General features: G+C 42.1%; 1 protein-coding gene across 1 annotated transcript in view; it reads left to right on the forward strand.

The window, feature by feature from the left end:
* Positions 1–3,949: 3,949 nt before the first annotated feature.
* Positions 3,950–23,524, forward strand: part of ism1 (isthmin 1) — a 79,912-nt gene continuing 60,337 nt past the window's right edge. The window contains exon 1 of the mRNA XM_052011058.1: positions 3,950–4,572. Coding sequence (XP_051867018.1) covers positions 4,444–4,572 — 129 coding nt within the window. The 5' untranslated portion in view covers positions 3,950–4,443. The remainder of the gene's footprint in view (positions 4,573–23,524) is intronic.

Consider the following 23,524-nt stretch of genomic DNA (forward strand, 5'->3'; position numbering starts at 1 on the left):
GACACCAAAAACTGACCATGTGGTCACTGAAGTCTGCTGGCATTGTCCTTCTTTCAAAAGAGGAATAGCTTACCTGGAAATGTATGCACTGTAGCAAATTGCACTACCAATAAACACCATCGTATTATAACAATGTGCTGGGGCTGTGTGGAAAGGGGTTTGTGTTTAGTAGGATGGGAAATAGTGCACACCTGCTCCTCTTTACTAACATAGATCAAGAAGTAGGAACAATTGAGGCCACTTGTCTCCTGGAGTCTATCAATCACTCAAGCAGATCATGGCAGATCTGTGATCAGGATATGCGGACTTTTAAGATTTTAAGGATACATGCTGGGGTTGTATCCTTCTATGATCATATACCCAGTTATTTTTCTTAGCATCATTGTTAACAAAATTTCACCATTCTTAGCTTTAAGATAAACAATTGGCCAAGTCTTTTGTTAAAAGAGAATTTCCAATTCTTCCACCTTGTGGGTTTAAAAATGTTTCTTACCATACTCTCTATAAACCCTGGCTCTAATGCTTAGACGAAGTCACAGCACAGAAACTGGCCTTTGGCACACCAACCATCGGGCGCCCATTTAAACTAATCCCACATTAATCTCATTTTATTCTCCCCATATTCCCAATAACTCCCCCAAGGTTCCAGCACTCACATACACACTAGGGCCAATTTACAGTGACCAATTAAGCTAGTGACCAGCATATCTTTGGGATGTGAGAGGAAACCAGAGCACCCAGAGGAAACCCAGGCAGTCACAGGGAGAACTTGCAAACTCCACAGACAGCAGTGGAGGTCAGGACCTAATCTATGTGGCTGGAGCTGTGAGGCACCAGTTTAACTAGCTGCCGCATTGTGCTGCCCGAAGTCTAATCTTTGATTCTCCATGTGGTGCAAGTAGCTTCTCACAGAAAATTCAAACTCAAAAACTTGCTCAGATGTCCCCTAAACTCCTGGCATAAAACACTTGCATGTTGAATCCGTCCTCATAATTTAACCCTTGGAATACAGATATCATCCTGATAAATCTATACTTCACTCCCTCTAAAAAAGACTACACTCTTCCTGATTGTGTTGTCCATAGAATCTCACAGTATTCCAGACAAAGCCCAAATCAGATATTTTTTGTATTTATAGCAAAACTTGTATTCCTTGTGTACCCTTAAATGTGAGGGTGATCAGGAGGCCAGAATTAGAGGAGTGCAGAAATCTCTGAGTGTTGTAGGGCTGGAAGAAGTTGCAAAGATTCAGATGGAGAGCCAAAGGAAAGATCTGAAAACAAGCATTTCTTTTGAAGTGAGTTATTGATCAAACAGGTGCCAATGTAGTTCTGCGAGGATAAGGGTTATGGCTAAAGAGAACAAATTACGATTTAGGGTATAGATAGTAGAATTTCTGATGATCTCAAGTCTCTGGAGGGTAGAACAAGGGAGATGGCCAAGATCCTTACTCTAAGGGAGTTACTCTTGCAGTAACGGTGCCTTTCAACATGTTAGAGAACTTAAAAAACAGGCTTTGGATGATTTATTACAGGACCCAGGCCACTTTTCCACTCCATTCTTTAATATATCTGCTACAAATCATGCTTCCAAATAGATAGTCATTTTAAGAATCACTTTAAACTTCTATTCCCCTGCCACATCGACACTGTAAACTGAAATGCATTTCTAAATTGGCAGTTTAGGAGAACCTGGAAGCAGGAAGGGTGTTTCTGCCGCAAGTGGTTGCGGTAAAGACAGCAAGCAGTACTGATAACATTTATTTATAACCTGCCTCAAGAAGGAAAATAATACATTTATATAACCTTACCACATCAGTGAAATGTCATGAAGGTCCTTCCTTCACGACAAGAGTCATGGAATAATATTCTGCTGAGGTGGGTATTCATCAGATCAAGTCTCTGCCAGATCTTTCAAAGATCTATCCAGTTTTGTTCCACTTGCCTGCTGTCGCCACACAGCCCTGCAAGATTTTTCACCTACAAGTTCTTATCTAATTTCCTTTTGAAAGTCATTATTGTATCTGTTGCCTCCGCTTTTACAAACCACGTTTTTCAGCTCCCTTTGTAGGAATGTGAAGCATCCATTGAGTCCCACTGTCACTCTGCTGGGGTCTGCATAATTGTGTGTGGAAGATTATGTGGGGGGGGGGGGGGGGACGCAGTGGGTATAGAGTGTTGGTTATTGGGTGTGGGGATTGCCTGTGTAGGGTAGGTGGATGTATAGAGTCGAACGAGTGGGTTGGTGAGTGTGGGTGTGTTGGGAAAAGTGTGGAATGAGGGTATGGAATGGGATTCTTTGGAGAATTAGCCTAATTTGTGTGTGGGTGGTTATAGACCAATGGGTTGTGTGTTGCTGTGACTTGTATATGGGGTGTGTGTGTATGTATGAATGGGTGTTTGGAGTAGTATATGCGTGAGTGTGGGTGGGTGTGTGAAGGTGTGTGCATGGAATGGGTACATGGGATGGAGTGCATGTGTGGCAGTGCTATGATTGGGCTGAGTGTGAGGGGTGTTTGCATGTAGGTGTGGGTGTGTGCATGTGCATAGCTTGAGCCTGTGGAAGTAGGTGTGAGGGTAACCAAGCATGTCACATGTGGAGTGCATGTGTGTGATCGTGTGTGCGGGTATCTGGGAGGAAATGCATGTAGATCTATGTGAGGTGAGTGTTTGCATGTGATGGGGTGGTGTGTGAAGGTTTGGGAATGTGGGGTGGGTGTATGAGCAGATTTTGTGTGTGAGAATAGGCCTGTAAAATATGTGTGTGGATTGTATGTGTGGGGTGTGTGTGCATGTGTGAGGTGGGAGTGTGGTGATGGTGTGTGGGGTGTGTATGTCAGTGGGTGTGTGGGGATGGTACACGGGTAGGTGTAGGGTGGGTTTGTGTATAGGATGTGGGGTGGATGAGCGGGGCCCCCGTGTGCATGGGTGTTTTGGAGCGTATTGTAACAGACATGTGTGCCAGGCAGTAGTGCTGTAGGTGTGTGGGAAGGGGTTGATGCATGTAGCGGTGACAGGGTGTTGAGTCGGGGTGCCGTGCTCTGTGAGCAGACAGAAGAGGAAGATGTGACTGGGAGACAAGGCATCCTGTTGGACAAGGAATGCAAGGACAAGAAGCAGAGCACCCTGACGGGGGGGGGGGGGGACGGTGGGGGGCAACAAGCGGGAACTGTGAGCACCCCACTGAAAGGGCTGACATACCCCGGCAACCGGGGTGAGCATGCTGGGAAGGGAGGAAGAGGCACTGGGCAGCACAGGAGAGTGAAGGAGCACCTTGGTGAAAGAGGACCAGAAAGTGAGAGGGCAGTCACTGACCTGCCCATTGGGTGGAGGGGTACCCAGGAGAGACGGTTAGGGATAGCTGGTAGAAAATGGAGAGCACCCAATGGGGAGCAGACAAGCACCCAAACAGAGCACCCAAGGGAGAGAGTGGAAGCAGAGAGGTGCGATCACCAGGGAGAGAGGGAGCACCCAACGTGAGTAGCAGGGAGACAGGGAGCACCCAAGCAACGGCATAGAAGCACCCAATGGGTGAGCAGTAAGAAGAGGGGGAGCACCCAAGGGAGAGGAGGGAAGCACCCAGGAACAGGTGCAAGCCGTCCATCAGAGAACGAGAGAGAAAGAGAAAAGTAAAACAGCAGTGACCGCAAGAAGGCAAGGCCACCTCCCTGAGTGACGGCAGAGGGCAGAAAGGGCAGGCCGAGCCGGGACAAGGGGTTGGGAGGGGGGTGGTGGGAGAGAGGGCAGGGCAGGGAGGCAGTGCCCGGCACCGGGAGCGTGTCAGCGGTACTGGGCAGGGAGAAACGGCTTCAGCAGGAGGAGGGCTGGAACTGCGGGAATCCTGGGCAGAGAGGGGATGTGAGTGGCAGCCGAGGAGAGCAGGAGGAGGAGTGGGGAGGAGGGAGGGAGAGCAGGAGGAGGAGGAGGAGGAGGGGGGGTAGAATGAAAAGTCTGGCTGCAACATTTTAACCAGAGTGAGTGATAAACGAGGGGGAGAATAAATGATCATTAAATAGCCGGAGGAGGAGGCTGTGGCTTCAGGGCTACGCTCAGACACATCGCAGAGTCTCAGCCCACGAGTCTGAACTTTTTTTTCCGCAGAAGAGGATCTTAAAAAATCTTTTTTTCTCTCCCCCCCCCCCCCACCAATGTTTAAAGCAGAGAATGAGTTGTTTTGATGCAGGAGTTGGTTGTTAACCCAAACAGAATATTAACCTCTTCCTCGCTGCTTCATTATCATTGATAATTTTCGTTTCTCCCCTCGTCCGAAACGGTGCAGTCTTCTTATTTCCATCCCCCACCTCGTCCTTCAACAACTTACGAAGTGGAGACGCGACCGAGTCCCGACCCCTCGAGCCCGGCTGAGCCCGACAGTAGCTCACCTCGGCCGGGTGCGAGCGAGAGCCGCGGGCGCCTCTCGCCCAAAGGGCGGCGGGTCCGGAGAATGGCTCGCCTCACCGCCGAGCTGCTGCTACTGCTGGGGCTCCTCGTCCTCACCATCCACATCACGGTGCTCAGGAGCATCCCCCTGGGGCAACAGGGAGGCAACAGCACCGAAGGCGGCGTTGGACAGGTAAGGAGGGCGAGGAAGGTTCAGACTGGCGAGCGAGAGGGAGAAAACAGACGTGGAGAAGGACAGATGGACAGGGAATGAAGGAGGGACAGGGTGAGGGAGACTCGGAGAGGAATAGGGAGTGAGGGAAACCTTAGAAATGGATATAGAGGGAGACAGATAGGGATTGAAGGAGGAAAAGGTGAGGGAGACTCAGAGAGAATGTGTTAGAGAGCTAGACTGAGGAGAAGAGATTAGCAATAGATGTAAGGGAGACTCAGAGAGAATGTGTTAGAGAGCTAGACTGAGGAGAAGAGATTAGCAATAGATGTAGAGAGAGAGAGAGATGGGAAATGGAGGAGGACAAGGTGAGGGAGACTCATAGAAAAACTGTTAGAGAGAACTAGACTGAGAAAGATACTGAAGATGGATATGGGAAGAGGTAGAAAGAGATAAACCAATAGAGAGAGAAGAATGAGAGATGGGCGTGAGGAGAGACGGATGCACAAAGAGTGAGAGAGACAGAAAGTTAAAAGTGATAGAAAGGTGGGGAGAGAAACTTCCAGAGGCAAAAAATGGTGAGCGGGGAAATAGATAATACAGGGAGGGATATGGAGACACCACAGAGACAGAATGTTAGGAAATTATTGAGAGAGAGAAAGATTAAGATAAAAAAAGAGAGAGCAAGAAAGTAGGGGAAGTACAGTAATGGAAACAGAATTTTTAGAAAGAGTTAGGGAGAGTGAGAGATTTACATGAAGGGTCAGGAAAAAGTATTGAGTAAATCTGTCAGCGTTTGAAAGTGCGGTATGATATTGCCACTTGTGGTCTTCTTTCCTAAATGTTGAAATATATATGCAGAATCTTCTAAAACTATCGTCAACTCAAAGTAAATCATGCTTTAAAGTGGCTCGAATCAGGATGAAAGTGCATGGTGGTGGGGAATATGGTTTAAGTGAGTTCTCAGAAGATAATTGAAGAGCATCATCATAAGGCAAACATGATTCCCTTTGGCAATTGTTAACTAGTTTTAATCAAGGCTACAATGGTCTGGCCAGGCTTAAGTGGAATGTTCTGCAGGCATTTTAAATAAACTTATTTTAAACACCCCTGCCATTTTACCAGCACAGTTCTCAAATGCAGGCTTTGTGCCATCACCACAGTTCTCCTACCAGAACCAAAGGTAGTGCACTCTGGATGTTGTAATGTCCTAGAGTGTCGTTCCATTGAGGATGCAACAATATCCAGGCATTGAGTTTGGTGCACATTTGCTCCCAGGATGTGTCCAAACATTTTGCACTGATGCAACCCACTGTCCAGTGTTAGTGCCAGGGAGCATCAAAAATACAACATGGCTGTGAGTTTGGAAGGTGGGTACCTGTGAGACTATTTACCAGTATTAGGCATCTGGTTTCATGGTAAGTGTCATCTGATACAATTAGTTAAGTAGATGCTTCACAAAGGGGCATTAACAACTGGTAAAATATCTCACTTAGTACAATGGCAAGTTTCCAACCAATATGGCATAATGATATCTGAAACAACTACTCAGTCACATCAAATCTGGATAATTGAAGACATAATTAAAACAAAAAAAAACCTGGAGCAGAGCAAATATAGAATGCCCTACAGTGATCATTAAGAACACAGGGTGCTTCAGAACAGTGCCTTTTGCATTTCAAAAGTAATAAATGTGCATATAAGTATTTCAATATTCTGGGGACTAACAGTCATGCTATTTTGTGCATGTTCTTATATGTAGGTTTTAATTTGCATTCTGCATGGCGGATAAAGCCAAAAATCACAGTAACTGCATCATAAAATGTAGAGGTCACATAAACATCTCTCTAACATCTATTAGCATCAGTGTTTCTATATATTTGAGTAGGATGTTTTATCATAGAAGTGTTAATATTTGAAAGATCATTTCTTGTATTTATCCCCAAGGAAGGAAATGAGGAAAAAAATCAAAATGTAGCATTTTTACTTTCCCAATAACTCTTTGGATAATACACATTTCATAGTATGGAATTGTGCTGTTTAGAATCAGAACGTGTCCAGGTTTACTTCCTGGACATTAAACATCAGCCATTTTCAATGCAAGTGGGATCTTATCGCTGCAAGGATCTTAGTGTGGAGGGATGGTGGTGGTGATGTAGGTTGTAGAAATAAATTTATTATCTTTTCTATCCAGTGACCTCTGCTGGTAAATGCACACGTGGGTACCTTGGTGAAAATATACAACTGTGCTGCCCTTCATGTTCAGAAAGATAATTCAAAGTCTGTTTGGGCTTACACATGAAAAATGATCAGTGAGCTATCACTGCCTGTGGAGCTGTGTATCAGTTTTAGGTTGGTAAGGCAAGGAAAAATAATGTGATGTTCCAGGATAAATACAGAACCTTCATTTAAAAATGTTGTAATAGGGCTTCAGTCCAAGTGCATAAATTCAGATGATGTTGTAATGTCCTTGGTAAACTACTGCCAAAATTCTTTGCGTGCTATAGGGTGAGTTGTGTTGTGTTGCACACTTTGAGGTCACCCACTGAATAATTGTGGGAAAGGAATCAAAAACATCATTTAAAACAAAATATTACCATACTTACATGAAGAGCATCTAATATTAGATAATTAATTTGAAAGAGCAATTCAGATTTCCACTATTATTTGTAACCTGCATGGGGCTTAATTTAATAGTTTATAATAATGTGATATAAAATTAAAAATCAACAGAGTGAGTCTGTATTGCATATTCCATATTCTTAAATTTCCTTGTATGAATGTATTGTCAGAGCTTTATTGCTGACTTTGTGTATGTTAGTTATGGATGTCCAAAGTCTTGCTAGTGAGAGATTGAAAGCAACACACTATTATTTTGTTCTTTTTCTACCCTTGGTTACTATTTAATATTTGCATTCACTTTTACAACTAAACAACAGTTACTAAATATCCAAATGATATTGCAAACAAAATGCACCATTAAATAATTGGTAATAGAGTCAGCTTTTTCTTTGACATTGTTTTTGAAAAAAATGCTGATTTCTTCTGTTTGGTGCTCTTTATAGAATAGCCATAATAGTTTCAAATATACTTGGAAGATGGGATAATAACATTTTCCATTTTGACACAGAACAGAATAAAGGACAGGAGTTATCTCTATCCAATTATAGAAACACCATTTAAGAGCATGTGATTTGAATTGACTTAAATGCTGCATTTTAACAAGATTATGCTGTATATTTGTAAAACAGAATTACAACATATTGTGCACATTTTGACCAGATGTATAATGTCAGCAAGGGATGAGAAAACCTAAATTAAGGTGATTAATGGACTTTTATGCTTGCATTAGCTTGTGACTGTTTGTGGGAGCTTGCTATGAACAAACTGACCATCGTTTCCTTCAGTACAGCAGAGACTACACTACAAAATGCTTCATTGGCCCTGGAGGACCTTGAGTTGGCTTTGAGTCATGAATGGCACTACAGGAATATGGTGTTTATTTTAACCAGAAGATGCATTACTCTTTTCCTCATTCTTCCTTTTATCTATCATTTTTCTGTGGGCATTGCTAAATTTAGGTTCTCCACCACCTTCCAACCCCACTGTCTCCCTTTTTCTTTTCCCCACATTCTGTTTTCATTTTCTCCTTTAGGGACATGAAGGTAGGGCAGGAACATGGTACTGAGATAAAAGGTGAAGGATCTTATTGAATGGCAGAATAAGTATGAGGGGCTGAAATGCCTACAGTTGCTATCCCTTATGTTCTTGCATTCCTGCCTCAAAGGTATCAACTTTTGTTGGGTTGTGATTCTTCATACATGCTGATGGACTCCTAATACCTCTCCCACTTTATGTCATCACTGTATATTTTCAATTTGCTCAGCTCTTGGAGAATTGAACACTTTACAGCAAAGGATATTCAGTGATGATAAGTCAAGGACATTTTGCACTTTTAGTCGGTACAAGTTTGTGATAGAAGTAATTACACTTATATTGCACCTTGCATGATCCGGAGCAGCCCAAATTACTTTCAAATGAGGTACTTTTGAAACATAGTCGCTGTCATAATAACGTCATCTTGCATTTGCATCGTACCTTTTCCTCCATTTTCACAGTAACTATGCTTCAAAAGTTCAACTAATAAGTGTTTTATGGCAGCCCAAGTTCATGAAAGGTGTGATATAAATTCAAGTCTTTTTTTAAGATAAAATTGCATCCTTAGGCACTTGAGTGAAAGATTATTGGACAAAATATGACACCAAGACAAATGAGCAGGCTTTGGGACAGATGATCTAAAGCTTGGACAAAGAAGTGTTTTTTTTTAAGATAATGCAGGAGCTATAATATTTCAATTGCTGCTTTGATTCAGTTCAGTCCAGACCAAAGCCCTGGAACTTCGGTGAAGCTCATTATCATGCCACGTAGTGGATTTACTCATTAAGCCATAAGGGCACTGTATATCTGATATTGCCTCAAGAAAAAAATTATCTACCATCAAACATCATGCTGTGATTTGGTGTAGAGTTGCATGACATCTGTGAATTAGAACTGTATCCTGTGATTTTTTTTTAATTAATTTTTCTCACAAATATCTGTACAGGCTAGTCTTGCAAATCATTCATTAGCTTCCCAATGCAATCCTCCCTGCTCTCAGACCCCATGTTTGGAAGATAGTAAAGTGTCCAGTGCATGCCACAAGAGAAGGGAAAATAGTGGTAAACAGACATTTTAACATGTGTGTTGAAGTAACTTGGGTTAAATAGTTTTCATTTTTTGTGGAAATGACGTTACATCACATTCTAATTAGTGGGTCTTGTCTTTTCCTCTTTGAAAGTTTATTTTGAGAAAATGTTCAAAGTTTAAACCCACATCAGGCAACAATAATATAATTAATAAAGTGGAAAATGCTGGAACTACTCAGCAGGTCAGGCAACCTTTGTAGAGCAAGAAACAGAGTAAACACTTTCTGATCTTTCATCAGAATTGGGCATAGCCAGATACAAAGCAAGTTTTTAAGATGCAGGGATGGAGGAGGGGAGAAGGTGAGGGTGACTGAAGGATAGATATTGGCCAGGACACTTGCACTTCCTGCACTATGGATTTTTTTAACACTTTAATTTAACATCTCATCTGAGAGAAGGCACCTTCGTCGGTGCAGCACTCCCTCAGTATTGCACTGGTGTATCAATCTAGATGTGCCCTCAGGACTCTGCAGTAGGACTTGAAGCCACATCCTCTTCACCCAGAGACAAGACTGCCACCCACTGAGACACTTGTGACTTATCTGTGCAGAGAAAATATAATTCAGAATTCAAGCAATGTAGTTTATATCCTGTGTGAAGGTGGCCATTACTTGTAGGTTTGTTCCTTTTAATTTATTAGGTTAAGCTACTCATAAATTACTATTTCTAATATAGCTAGAAAGAATAATTTTGGGTATTTATTTTAATAAAAATAGAGACAGGCACTTTCACTTTGTGATAATGCATGGAATCATACCCATCACCCAGTGTGTGAAATCTCTCCACAGATCTCTTGCCAGAAATGAAATTTTGAGCACTTACAGATACTGATAGCAACCGTTTTCGGTTATGGAAAGCTGTAAAGTTCTAGGACCCAGTTTAAGTGCAGCCATAAATTTAAACTCTTGAAAGTACAATAAAATGCAACTGTGAAAACTTCAGACATCTCTAAATAATATTCCGCATACTCATAGTAATGTAGATTTTCATTCACTGCAGCACTGAATGGGAAGAAACTCCAAGTTGATGACAAGGCTTGAGACTGAGGTGCTACTGGATTGGTTTAAACATTCTCAAAGATGAACCGCAGACCATAGGATGATAACTCCTGTGTGGATATTTAAAGGTTGAGGGCTATTTGCCTGAGTTACAAGGTCAAGACAAATACTGAGAGAAAGCTAATATCACTGAACTCAAAGCTACCATAAGTGCCAGGAAATCATTTATAGAATCATAGTCATAGAGAAATATAGGCCCCAGAAATAGGCCCTTCAGCCCACTGAGTCTGTGCCAACCATCAACCACCCATTATTACGTTAATCCTAGCCTAACCCATTTTACTCTCCCCACATTAATTATCAATTCCCTCCCCCAAATTCAACCACTTACCTACACACCAGGAGCAATTACAGTGGCTAATTAACCTGCTAACCCACACCTTGGAGATGCAGGAGAAAACCAGAGAACCCAGGGAAACGCTCGTGGTCACAGGGAGAATGTGCGAACGTTGCACGGAGGTCAGGATTGAACCCGGGTCACTGGAGATGTGAGGCAGCAGCTCTGCAGCAGCCCCACCGTGTTACTGTCAACTTGCAACTCACAAAAGCATTTGCAGACTCTTAGAGTAGAAAAGGAATCAAATCAGCCCATTGAGTCTGTGCTGTAAATTTTCTTCCATTTCCTGATTAATTTAAGCAGAAATTAAAAGTTACTTTTCTTAAAAACCATTAACAATAAGAATCTTTCTCTCCCAGTCTGAGCCTGAACACCCACTACTCCAATTAACTTTTTAAAAAGTTTAATAGCAAATTTTTTATGGAAAATACTTCGGATTTTGACTACTTATAAGATATTTGTTCTTATCTTCTCACTATGGAGCATTGCCTGAGCACAGTGAAAATTGGAAAAGTCTGGTCCTGTGGATCTCAATCCTCACCTTCCCCCGCCCCCCCCCCCCCACACCCCATCTCCTTCATGTAGCCCACCTTATAGAACCTGACCGATTTTCCTTCCCTGCATTTCAATGTACAGTGAAGATCAAAATGTCCACTCAGTGATGTTTTGTGGTCAAGAATGGATTAACTTGCATGTGCTGTTGATGCCCAGATACAGAAATTAGCCTTTGGTTGTTGTGTTGAACTAGTTACAAAGTATCAGCCATCCATTTTCACTCTGCTCCAGACAATTTGTCCCACTGGCCACAGGTGGCAGCTGATTTGCTAGTGGTCATCTCATGTTAGTGACCAAAGATAGATTTCTACTTCCTTGTGTTCAGGAGAAAACAATGGCCTAAACCTTAATTAATGTCTTTTGCTATCATCCTTCAAGTACACCATCACCATGTTATCTTTCTCATTCACTCGTACTTCATGCTCATTAACCAACCTTTACCGCAGTAACTATTATTTTTTGCCCCAAATAATGGAGACACTGGATCCCATCCCTAGGAACTGAGTATTTTGTTATATTTTGACAAGTAAAGCAAGATAATTTCCTGTCGTTTGTCAACAATAAGCAATCAAATTAAAACTGTAATCAAGAGAGCAACACTCCTTCAAGCAAAGGAAGTTCAAAATCATGAATGGCTTTGGTACAGTAAAAAGGAAACTTTCTGGTGAAAGAGGAATCAATAACTAAAGGGGACAAAGTATTAACTGGGCCAAAGACTATATGAGGAAACAATCAAATTTTTGTGATCAGGAATGTTCTGCCTGAAAGGTTGATCAAAGTGGGTTTGAAAGCAACGTTCAAAAGAGAATTGGAAAATGCTTTAGTGATTTTTTTGTGACCTGGGCATCACTGACAAGGCCAGTGTTTTTTTTTACCAATCCTAACTGAGAAGATGGTGGTGAGCCACCTTCTTGAGCCAGTACAGTCCTTGTGCCAACGAGGAGGAGTTCCAAGGCTTAGACTCAGCGACGATGAAGGACAGGTAATATGCTTTCAAGTTGAGATGGTGTATGACTTGGAGGGGGCCCTGCAAGTGGTGGCATTCCCATGCACCTGCTGCCTTTGTCATTCTTGGTGGTAGATGCTGTGGTTTTGCAAGGTGTGGGTGGAGCAGCCTAGGCATGTGTTTTGTAGGTGGTGTACCTATATGCTGGCGGTAGAGGGAATGATTGTTTAGAGTGGTGAACAGTTGCCAGTCATGTAGGCTGATTTATCCTGGATGGTGTAGAGTTGTTTTAAGTTGGAACTGCGCTCATCCAGGAAAATTGGGAGTATTCCATCAAACTCCAGGCTTGACCCTTGTAGGTAGTAGAAAGGCTTTAGGGCATACAGAAGTACAAGGTACCCAGGCTGCTTAATAGAAGATTTTGGAGTGTCTTGTGGAAAGACCAGGTGAGGCCAGGCTCAACCAAAGAACCAGTGCAGGAACATGGGATAATTGGCCTCCGCGTTCGTTGTATCATTTTATGATTCTGCAAATATTTTTTTAGAAGTGATTCAGGTACAGACAATTGCCTTTATAAAGGGAAAATGAATAAGCATTTGAAACTAGTTACAATGGATTTTTAAGGACTGGACAAACCAGTGGTTTATTTTTCAAATGCTTCAACAACTAGTTGTGCCAACTCAGTGGACAAGCTGGCCTTTTTCTGTACTGTAATTATAGTTGCAACACTTCTGTTAAGGGAACAGATAGTAAAAGCTCAAATCCAGTCTTGTTCCCTAATGTGAAATGTTGATGAGGTAGCCCATTTTAACCCCAACACCAACCCAAACCTATTCCTGCCCCTGAGATTGACAATCAGAGATTATTCCTTCTAACAACATGCTTAAAGCTGGAATAGACATAGTACCCTTTTATTTACTACTTTAAATACCTTTTTTCAGATCCTAGACCATTTAGTGATGATATTTTCCAGGCCTCCCTGTATGTAGTGAACTGAACACATTTTGTTTTAGGTAGAGCTGTATTTTTCATTAAGAAGGATGTGCCTTTATAAGGCCTCCATATGTATGTCCCAAAGTGGTTTACAGTGAATGAAATACTAGTTACTGTTGTAATGTAGGAAACACAGCAGTCATTTTGCACACTCCCACAACAGCAATGTGATAATGATCATATAATCTGTTTAGTGATGTGAATTGAAGGAAATGTTGGCCAGGCAACTTGGATAATTCCCCTGTTGTCATGTTGTAAGTACCATCGCAAGTTACAGTCACAGCTAAAGATTACACCATTGTGAATTGTTTGGTCTAAAGTAAACAGTTGTGGGTAATGTATTAGCTTCAGTGATATCAGGTACTAGTCATTATCACCTGCTATGCATTATGTACATGCATATTGAATGAGAATGACGTTGAACATGATTTTTATGCCCCCTACGTTAAAATGGACTACTTTAGCTCAATGATTCCACACTTGCTCCCAATTCAACAATGGCCTAATTTCAGCATTTACACCTCCACAGCTTTGCCCCTCCTTTTCTCTGTAACTTCCTCTAGACTGATGGCTTCCCAATATCTCCTTGGTGTTCCAATGCTGTCCTGCTGTGAGTCCCTGATTTTAATTACTCCATCATCAGCAGTTGGGTCTTCAGTTGCATTGGGCCTAAGCTCTGGAGTTGCCTCCCTGATCCTTCCTGTCTCCTCACCTTGCCCTCTTCTTTAAAACCTACCACAAGATTTAAGTTTTGGTCATCTGTCCCAATGTTTCCTCTTCTAGCTTGGTATCAAACTTTTTATGAAAATGCTCCTGTAAACTGCCTTTGGGTTGTTCACTGTGCTGAGGACAAGTTTGTTGAGATGGTCAAGCATGGCCAATGTCAGTGAATTCTGACAGAATAAGGGGTGATTAACTTTTAAAAGCAAACCATAGTTTTTCTAATTGCGTGAGTTCTACCTTTGATGCAGGGAGGTATTACACGATGAATTGTTATTCCCACTAATTAAGTGTACTTAAACTAAGACAAGCAGCAGATTTTAAAATTGTACCAAAGTGATACCGTCTGCAGTTAAATACAAAAAAAACACATTTTGATAAGAGAATGATTACAGCAATTTTACCTGTTGCTGAGGGCTTCATGAGGTTGAGTGGCAGTAGAATGAGCAAATAATAATCATCACATGAGAATTTAATAGCAGCAGGAGTAAGCTATGTAGCTCCTTCTGCCTCCTTTGCTTTTCAATAAGATTATGCCTTCTTAAATTGCTGATAAAGGTACTCTCGAAATGTTACTTAGTAAGGAACTCTAGGATTTAGACCCAGTGATAATGAAGGAATAATAATATCATTTCCAAATCATTGCTGATGTTTTACTTGGAGAAGAACCTGCAGCTGGTGGTGTTCCCATGTGCCTGATGCTCTTGCCTTCTTGGTAACCAATCAAAAATCTGTCTTTCTCTCTCTATGAAAATGTTCACTGATTCATCTTCCAGGGCTCTCTGGGGTTCAATCAAAGATTCTTGACCCTGTGGAAGATGAAATTCCTCCTTATCGCTGTCTTAAATGGGTGACCTCGTATTCTGAAACTATCCCACCAGCTCTAGATTTGGCCTCAAGTGAAAACATCTTCTCCTCATCTACCTAGTTAAGCTCCATCAGAATCTTACATTTTTGAATAAGATCATCGCTTATTCTTATGAACTCCGATGAGTGTAAGTCCAACCTGGTCGACCTTTTCTCAGACCCTTCATGGTTGCAATTAGCTGTTCCCCTTAGCCCATAGAGTGAAAAATTGCAACTTATTGGTTTCCGCTTTCAATGCACAGTTGCTAATTTCTCTGCCTTCCTTTTCTGATCTTAAGATGGCAGTCTGTAGGCCTGGTGGCCAATGCAGCAATTCCCAGATTAAATCTGGTTTGTGCCACAGTCATCAGGGGGTACATGTTTCATGGGGTTATTGAAGGACTTCCAAGGGAGTGGGACAGATCACATAGCAACCTTTATAAGTATGGCAAGGTCTCTCGCACACACATGGCTGGCAGATTTGAGATGGGAATTCAATGGTACTTTTACTTGCAACCATGGTGGCAGAAAGTTTATTAACTCTCAAGTTACACGGCTACAGTTCCATTCAAGAAGAAATCTGCAAATACATTCTTCCTCTTTCAGCCTGCAGCATTAGGTCACATGAAAATACCTTTCAGCTTAAAGCCCTGAAACTCATTTAGTACAAAATTTCTACAGACGAGTTGGTTTGCAACCGTCTCCTCCACCATTAATGCACTGATAAAAGGGTATCCTGACTTCGAAGGATATGTAGAAAGGGTTAAATGAAAAAAAATAAGGGAAGGTTCATGTGAAGCATAAATGCCAGCATGAACTAACTGGACAAAATAGCCTGCTTCTGTGCTGTAGAATTCATGCTTCTGCCAATTAGTAGTGTGTATGATTACCCTTATCATGGCCAGATCATGGCTTCAATTCAATCTATAGTTGAAACTCATAACTTTCATTTTGTTTGGTACAAGCAATTTAGAGAAAACTCAGAATGTAGCCATGCTGAAATGCTGCCTATGGATGCTTGCCACAAATGTTAGAACATTTGCCAGCTAATTAAAAGATCATAGATTTGAATTCCAGAGGATGGGTCTTTAGAATCTGCCTCCCTTAATCATGTCACTTTTGTCTGTTCTTGGGCCAGCCTGTCCCGGATACAGTTCCACATAAAAGTGAGTTACTTCATGAAGAGAGAAAGCCGACACCATCTCCCTGACTTTTGCAATAATGTTTCCTGATGGATGATCAGAGCAAGATAAGCAGTGGTTGAAATTTGCACATTGCTCCCTATCCTTCCTGAAGGTAGGCCAGCCTGCAAGGAACCAGTAAAAACAAAAATTAATGAAATATCGGATGAAGTGAAATATTTTGCATTGAACTGGGTTTAGGTGCTGTTGGTACGTCTGCCTCTGTGTAACAGAGAGGATGGTGTAAGGTTAACATTGCTAGCTGCAAACGGCAGGGCTTACACACTCAGCAGTGTGTTCTTCACTCAATTGCCAATTATACCCATCTTACTTTCAGGGCGTAGCACAGTGAGTACTTGGGAAATGGTTTCAGTTTAAGGAATGAGCCCTGCAATCTTACACACACACAAAGATTATGAACCCAGCCTAAAGGTTGAATCTGGAACATGATCTGAACACAATAAGAACAATCACGTGCGTTATTAATTTAAACAAAACCATGCAAACTGGTGTTCCAAAAGGTGTAAAATTGACCATCTTGCTTGTCTGGATACTGGCCATCCAAATAGATATATGTCCGTCCTGCTTAGGGGATGAGTTGGGAAAGAATTTTAAGCTCAAGAGATGCAAGTTGGAATTGGCCATTCAGCCCATTGTGCCTGCTCTGATGAGATAGTGGCTGCTCTTTTACTTCAGTGCCACTTTCCCATTTTTTACTCCATATCCCTTGGTTGCCTTAATATCCAAAAATCTATCACTCCCTGTCTAATATATATACAGTATGTACTGAATTCAGAGACAGAGTTCAATGATAACCACACAAATAATTACAGTATCCATGTGCACATTTGGCCCACACAGCAGAGGCTGAATTTTTACTTGAAAGACTTTTGATGACCTGAGCATATAACAAGGTGCTTTATAGCTTTAATTTTAAAGTGTATTCACCCTTGTGATGTAGGTAACACAACATCCAGCTTGGATATTGGCACATCCCAGAAACAGCAGTAAGAGAGCATATTTTTGTGAGGTTAAGTACTGGCCAAGAAATTGGGTAGAACTCCCTGTTTCTCTTTGAGGTAGTGCCATGGCATCTGTTTCACACACCTGAGAAGACAATCAGAGCATCAGGTTAACAGCTCATCTGAGAGGTGGCAGCTTCAACACTGCCACGCGTTCTCATGAGTGTCAAACCAGATTCATGTGCTCTCAAGTACCTGGGTGGGATTGAATCTACAGCACTTTGCATCAGAGGTGAGAATCCTACCCACTTAACCATGTTTAACACTAACTAGCAGCATCAACAACACCTTTCATTTTCATTAGCACCTTTCATATAATAAAATGTCTCAAAATGCTTTACAGGGGTACTTTCAAACAAAGTTTGACACGAGATCACATAAGAAGCCACGAGGACAAGTGACCAAAGTCTTGATCAAAGAACTAAGTTTTAAGGAAAAGCTTCTAGGAGGAGAGAAAGGTAAAGAGGTGGAGGGGTTTGAGGAGGGTGTTTCAGAGCTTTGGTCCTTGATAGCTGGAAGAATATCTTTCAGTGGTGGAGTGATGGATTTCTGGGATGAATCAGAATCAGGTTTATTATCACTGACATATGTCGTGAAATTTGTTGTTTTGCGGCAGCAGGACAGTGCAAAACATAAAAATTACAATAATTACAAAAATAAATAAATAGTGCAAAAGAGGAATAACGAGGTAGTTTTCATGGGTTCATGGACTTCAAAAATCTGATGACGGAGGGGAAGAAGCTGTGTGGGTCTTCAGGCTCCTGTACCTCCTCCCTGATGGTAGTAATATGAAGAGGGCATGTCCCAGATGGTGAGGATCCTTAATGATGGATTCCGCCTTCTTGAGGCGCCGCCTTCTTGAGCACCACCTCTTGAAGATGTCCTCGATGGTGGGGAGGTTTGTGCCCGTGATAGAGCTGGCTGAGTCTACAACCCTCTTCAGCCACTTTTGATCCTGCACAATAGAGCCTCCATACCAGGCGGTGATGCAACCAGTCAGAATGCTCTCCACTGTACATCTATAGAAATTTGCAAAAGTCTTTAGTGACATACCATATCTCCTCAAACTCCTAATGAAGTAGAGCTACTGGCTTGCCCTCTTCATGATTGCATCAAAGTGTTGGGCCCAAGGTAGATCCTCTGAGATGTTAACACCCAGGAACTTGAAGCTGCTCACCCTTTCCACCACTGACCTCTCAATGAGGACTGGTGTGTGTTCTCCCGACTTCCCCTTCCTGAAGTCCACAGTCAATTCCTTGGTCTTGCTGACGTTGACTGCAAGGTTGTTGTTGCGACACCACTCAACCAGCCGATCTGTCTCACTCCTGTACGTCTCCTCATTGCCAGAATGGCCAGAAGTGGAGAAACATGGGGTTAGCATAAATCACAGAGATGGGAAGGAGAGAGACCATGGAATGGTCTGAAATCAAAGACAGAAATTTTAATATCAGGGCATTGCTAAACTGTGGACCAATGAAGACCAGCAAGCAGATGGGTAAAATCATGATAGGACTCGTGTAGAAGAGTTTTGGATGATCACAAGTTTGCAGACGGTACAATGAGGATGCTGGCCAGGTGTGCATTGACGTATCTTCTGGATGTGAAAGAGGAATGGTAACACTGTGAGGGAGCAAACAAATCATGTCCAGTTAATGAATGAAGTAGAATGCTTCTTGCAGGTTTGGTAACTTTATCGTCAAATTTTAGCACGGTGCTGCTTGGAATGCAATAAAACATTGTGTGACGTTTTCAGACAACATAGAACAGAACCGCACAGGACAGGCCCTTCAGCCCACAATGTTGTGTTGAACTATTTAAACTAGTAATTAAACGCCTAACTAAACTAATCCCTTCTGCCTGCACTATATCCACATCCCTCCATTCTCTGCATATTCATGCGCTATATTTATATCTTCATGTCTTCTTGCAACATAGGAGACCATTTGGCCCAACAATTCTTTTCCAGATCTCAGAGCGATCCCATTCCCCCACTTATTTTGCCGTAACCCATTCATTCTCACGTGCCCATTTACACCCCTCTGATTCTCCTCCCACCTACATGCACTCAGGGCAATTTACTGTAACCTAGTAGCCTACAACCAGGGGATGTGGGAGGAATCTGGAGAATTCAGGGGAAACCTGCATGGTCACAAGGTGAATGTGCAAGCTCTACACAATCAGCAGCAGAGGTCAGGACGAAACATGTTGTGGGCTTTCTGAGCACCGCACTACTTGCTGTGCCACTGTCTCTTCATTGTATATTATCACTCTGTCTTCCACCAAGACTTTCTCAATGTTATCCAGTTGAATCAATGGAGTGTATCTATGAAAGAGTAGCAAGCAGACTTGGAATAAAATGAATGTTAGCCTCTAAGATTACATGGTCCAATTCACCAAGCACTCACAATGCTGCATACTGAAATACTCAAAGTGCATATAGTGTTACATAATGACATCTAAGGAATGCACCTTATTACATACTTTGTCATAAGTCTGTATCACTGCTTAATCTCAAGAGTGTGCCCAATATAGAATGCCAATTTGTAGTTCATGTAGTTGCAGTTTCTGTGTACTAAAACAAATATCCTGGAATGTAAAAATGAAAGAAGTTGAGTCTCTTGAGCATGAAGGAGAGATTGCAGCGCCAGTATATTTAAGATACATGATGCCGTTGAGACAGTATTTCTTCATGACAGAATCATATTTATATTATTGGCTATGGATTGGTTTTATGGTGCTGTGGGGGAAAATTGTCCCAAGGTACTGTTCAGTGCCTTTGAAGCCACATGTATAGTTGGGCTGTACATTTTTTATTTGTTACATGGAATCCCTTGAAGTGGGGAGTACCCCATGAGATTTAGAGCCTCCTAAAATCCATGCGAAATGTTATTGCGTTCATTGCTGAATTTCATGGGGGAGTTTGCAGAATTGTGAAAAACGTACAGCAGTAATTCTGATAGATGCTTTTAATGGTGTGCCAGTGTTTGAATAATTATTCCTTGTTGTTTTATTTGGCATTACCTAACCTTTGAGGAGCATAGTACAGGAATTATACAAAAACAATGTGCTGAATACAGGAAATTATTTGTATATCATTTCATTCCACTTTGCAGTGTTGAGATGAGTTTCAGACCACATCAATGGCATCATCAATATCCACTGTTTCTTCCTCATTAACCACCCCCTCCACCCCTGCTTCAGTTCATTTGTTGATCCCTCATCTACTTGAGAATTGACCACTCCAATATACTCCTGGCTGGCTTTCTTTGTTCAGTCCTCCATAAACCAAGGCTTATCCAAAATCCTCTTGCATAAATGCTAACTCACACCAGGCGCTTCATCATTACTGACCTAAAATAACTTCCTGGTTTAGCAGCCCTCAAGTTAAAAATAAAATGTAAAATATTTTTCAAATCCTTCCATGGCCTTCCCCCTCTCTAATTCTATGAACTCCTCTAGCCATTCATCCCACCGAGACTTCTGTCCGTCAGGATATTATCCTTAAATTCTGGGCTCACGATCATCCCTGAAAATCACTCACCATGGGGGCCATGCATTAAGATCATGGAAATCATAGAAAATTCATGACAGGTTTAAGAAGTATTTAGATGAGCACTTGAAATGCCAAGACATAGAAGATTACAGGCCAAGTGCTGTGAAGTGGGATTAGTATAGATGGATACTTGATGGCCAGCATGGGTATGATGAGCCAAGAGGACTGTTTCCATCTGAAGGAACAGCACCTCATTTTCCGTCTTGGAACCTTGCAGCCTAACAGCATGAACATTGAATTCTCCCACTTCAAGGAATCCCCCCACCATGCTTCTTGTCTTCTTCCCTTTCCTAGCCTCTTTTTTTCTACCTTCTTTTTTCCTTTCCCTACTTACCTTTGACCCATCCCCCAGTGGATCTGCTCTCCCCTCCTCCCCTGCGCCTACCTATCACTATCTCTTACCTACATCTACCTATCACCACCTTGTGCCCACCCCGCCTCCCCTCTTTTGTCCACCTATCACTGCTCTGCTTTTCCCCCTATATATTGGGCTTCCCCCTTTCCTATCTTCAGTCCTGAAGAAGGGTCCTGACTGGAAACGTTGACTGCCTGCTTTTCTCCACGCTTGCTGCCTGGCCTGTTGTGTTCCTCTAGCATCATCGTGATTTTCATCTCGATTCCAGCATCTGCAGTCCTTTGTTTCTCTGGGACTGTTTCCATTCTTGACTCCTTGACTTTATGGCTCTCTGGCTCTAGATGGAGACCATTTAGCCCATTGTGTCTGTACTGGCCAAAAAGAGATACCCAATGTAATCCCACCTTCCATATCCCTATGGGTCAAGGTTGTTCAAGTACAAATCAAAGTACTGTATAAATGTCATGAAGGTTTCTGTCACCACCACTGCCCTTTCATGTGGTGAGTTCCAAATCCCATCACTATCTTAATGACACATTATTTTCCTCATCTCTCCTCTAAACTTTCTACCAATCATTCTGAATTTTATTTATTTACTTTATTTATACAGCACGGTAACAGGCCCTTCTGGCCCAACGAGCCCGCGCCACCCAATTACATCCATGTTAACCTACTAACCCATATGTCTGTGGAATCTGGGAGGATACCAGAATACCCAGAGGAAACCCACGCAGTCACAGGGAGAACATATAAACTCCTTACAGACAGCGGCGGGAACTGAACCCCGACTGCTGGCACCGTAATAGTGTCACGCTAACTGCTACGCTACCATGCCACCCTTTTTATCTCCCTTTTTTTTGACCCATTTGCTAAGGGAAATAGTGCTCCCTGTTTATCTATCTATGCCTCACAATTTTATACACCTCAGTCTCCCCTCAGCCTTCTCTGTTCCAAAGAGAACAACCATAGCTTATCCAATCTTTCCTTATCACTAACAATTTCCAGTCTTGGCAACATCTTCGTAGATCTCCTCTGCACCCTCCCTGGGGTAATCTTATATCTTTTCTGTAATGTGGTGACAAGAGCTGCATCCTGTGTCTAACCTCTGGTCTAACCAGTGTTGTATATATTTCTGGCAAAAGCCTTCCTGTTCTTCTAAGCTATATCTTGACTAATAGAGGAAAATATCCCCCAATCCTTTTTAACCAACTTATTGAATGTCCTGTTGCATTTAAGAATCTGTGGATCTTCCTCCATTTGATTGATATGTGCCTGTTTATTGTGCATTCCCTTGCCTTGTGGCACCTCCCCAAATGCAATACCTTGCACCTCTCTGGATTAAATTTGCCACTTTTTGGTTCAACTAACCAGAACATTTATATCTTCCTGTAGTCTAAACTTTCATTTACGCAGCCAATTTAAGATAAGATTTCTTTATTAGTCACATTTACATTGAAACATACAGTGAAATGCATCTTTACACAGGGTGTTCTGGGACAGCCCGCAAGTGTCGCCACACTTCCGGTGCCAACATGGTATGCCCACAACTTCCTAACCCGTATGTCTTTGGAATGTGGGAGGAAACCGGAGCACCCGGAGGAAACCCACACAGTTACGGGGAGAACGTACAAACTCCTTGCAGATCGCAGCTGGAATAGAACCTGGTCGCTGGTGCTGTAATAGCGTTACACTAACCGCTACACCACCGTGCCTGCCTTCACACTACCATGCCTGCCCTACACTATCATCTGCAAGTTTTCTTATCATATCCCCAAGATTTATGTCCAAAACAATGACATATTACAAAAAGCAAGGGACTGTGCATGGAGTCCTGAGGAACCCACTGGTAATAACTTTCCAGTCACAAAAGCACCCATTAACCATTACCGTTTGCTTCCTGCTACTGAGCTAATTTCAGATCCAGTTTGCCACCCTGCCTTAGGCCCCATAGGGTTTTACTTTTTTTGACCAGCCTGCCATGTGAGACCTTGTCAAAAGCCTTGCTAAAATCCAAGTAGACTACATCAAATACACTGTCCTCATCAACCTTCATTGTTACCTTGTCAGAAAAGTCAATCTAGTCAGACAGGATGTTCCCTTAAAAAATACATGCTGACTGTTCCTGATTGAACTGTGGCATTCCAAATGAAGGGTTACTCTGACCCTTTGAATTGACACCAATAATTTGCCCAACACCAAAGTTAAACCAACTGTTCAGTAATTACTTGGATTACCCCTTCCTTCCTTTTTTAAACAACAATGCGACATTGGCTATCTTCCAGTCCTCTGGCACTTCTCCTGTTCTCCAGGCAGACTGAAAAATTGTAGTTGGAGCCTCTATAATTTCCTTCCTTCCCTTTAACAACCTGTGATATATTTAATCTGGACCTGATAATTTTCAAAGACGCTAAACCCCTCAATATTTATTTTATTATGATTATCCCATTCAATACTTCATACTCATTTGTTTTAAGTACAACATTGGCATCATCCATCTCTTTTGTGAAAATAGTCACAAGATATACATTAAGACCCTTACCGACCTTCTCTGCCACCCCACTCAGATTACCTTTCTGGTGACTAATAGGACAACTCTTTCCTTAGTTATCCCCGGATGTTTACGTACTCATAAAAAGAGATTTACCTTTGATCTTACTTGCCA

Source organism: Pristis pectinata, chromosome 3 (assembly GCF_009764475.1).
Source record: "Pristis pectinata isolate sPriPec2 chromosome 3, sPriPec2.1.pri, whole genome shotgun sequence".
Taxonomy (NCBI): Eukaryota; Metazoa; Chordata; class Chondrichthyes; order Rhinopristiformes; family Pristidae; genus Pristis; species Pristis pectinata.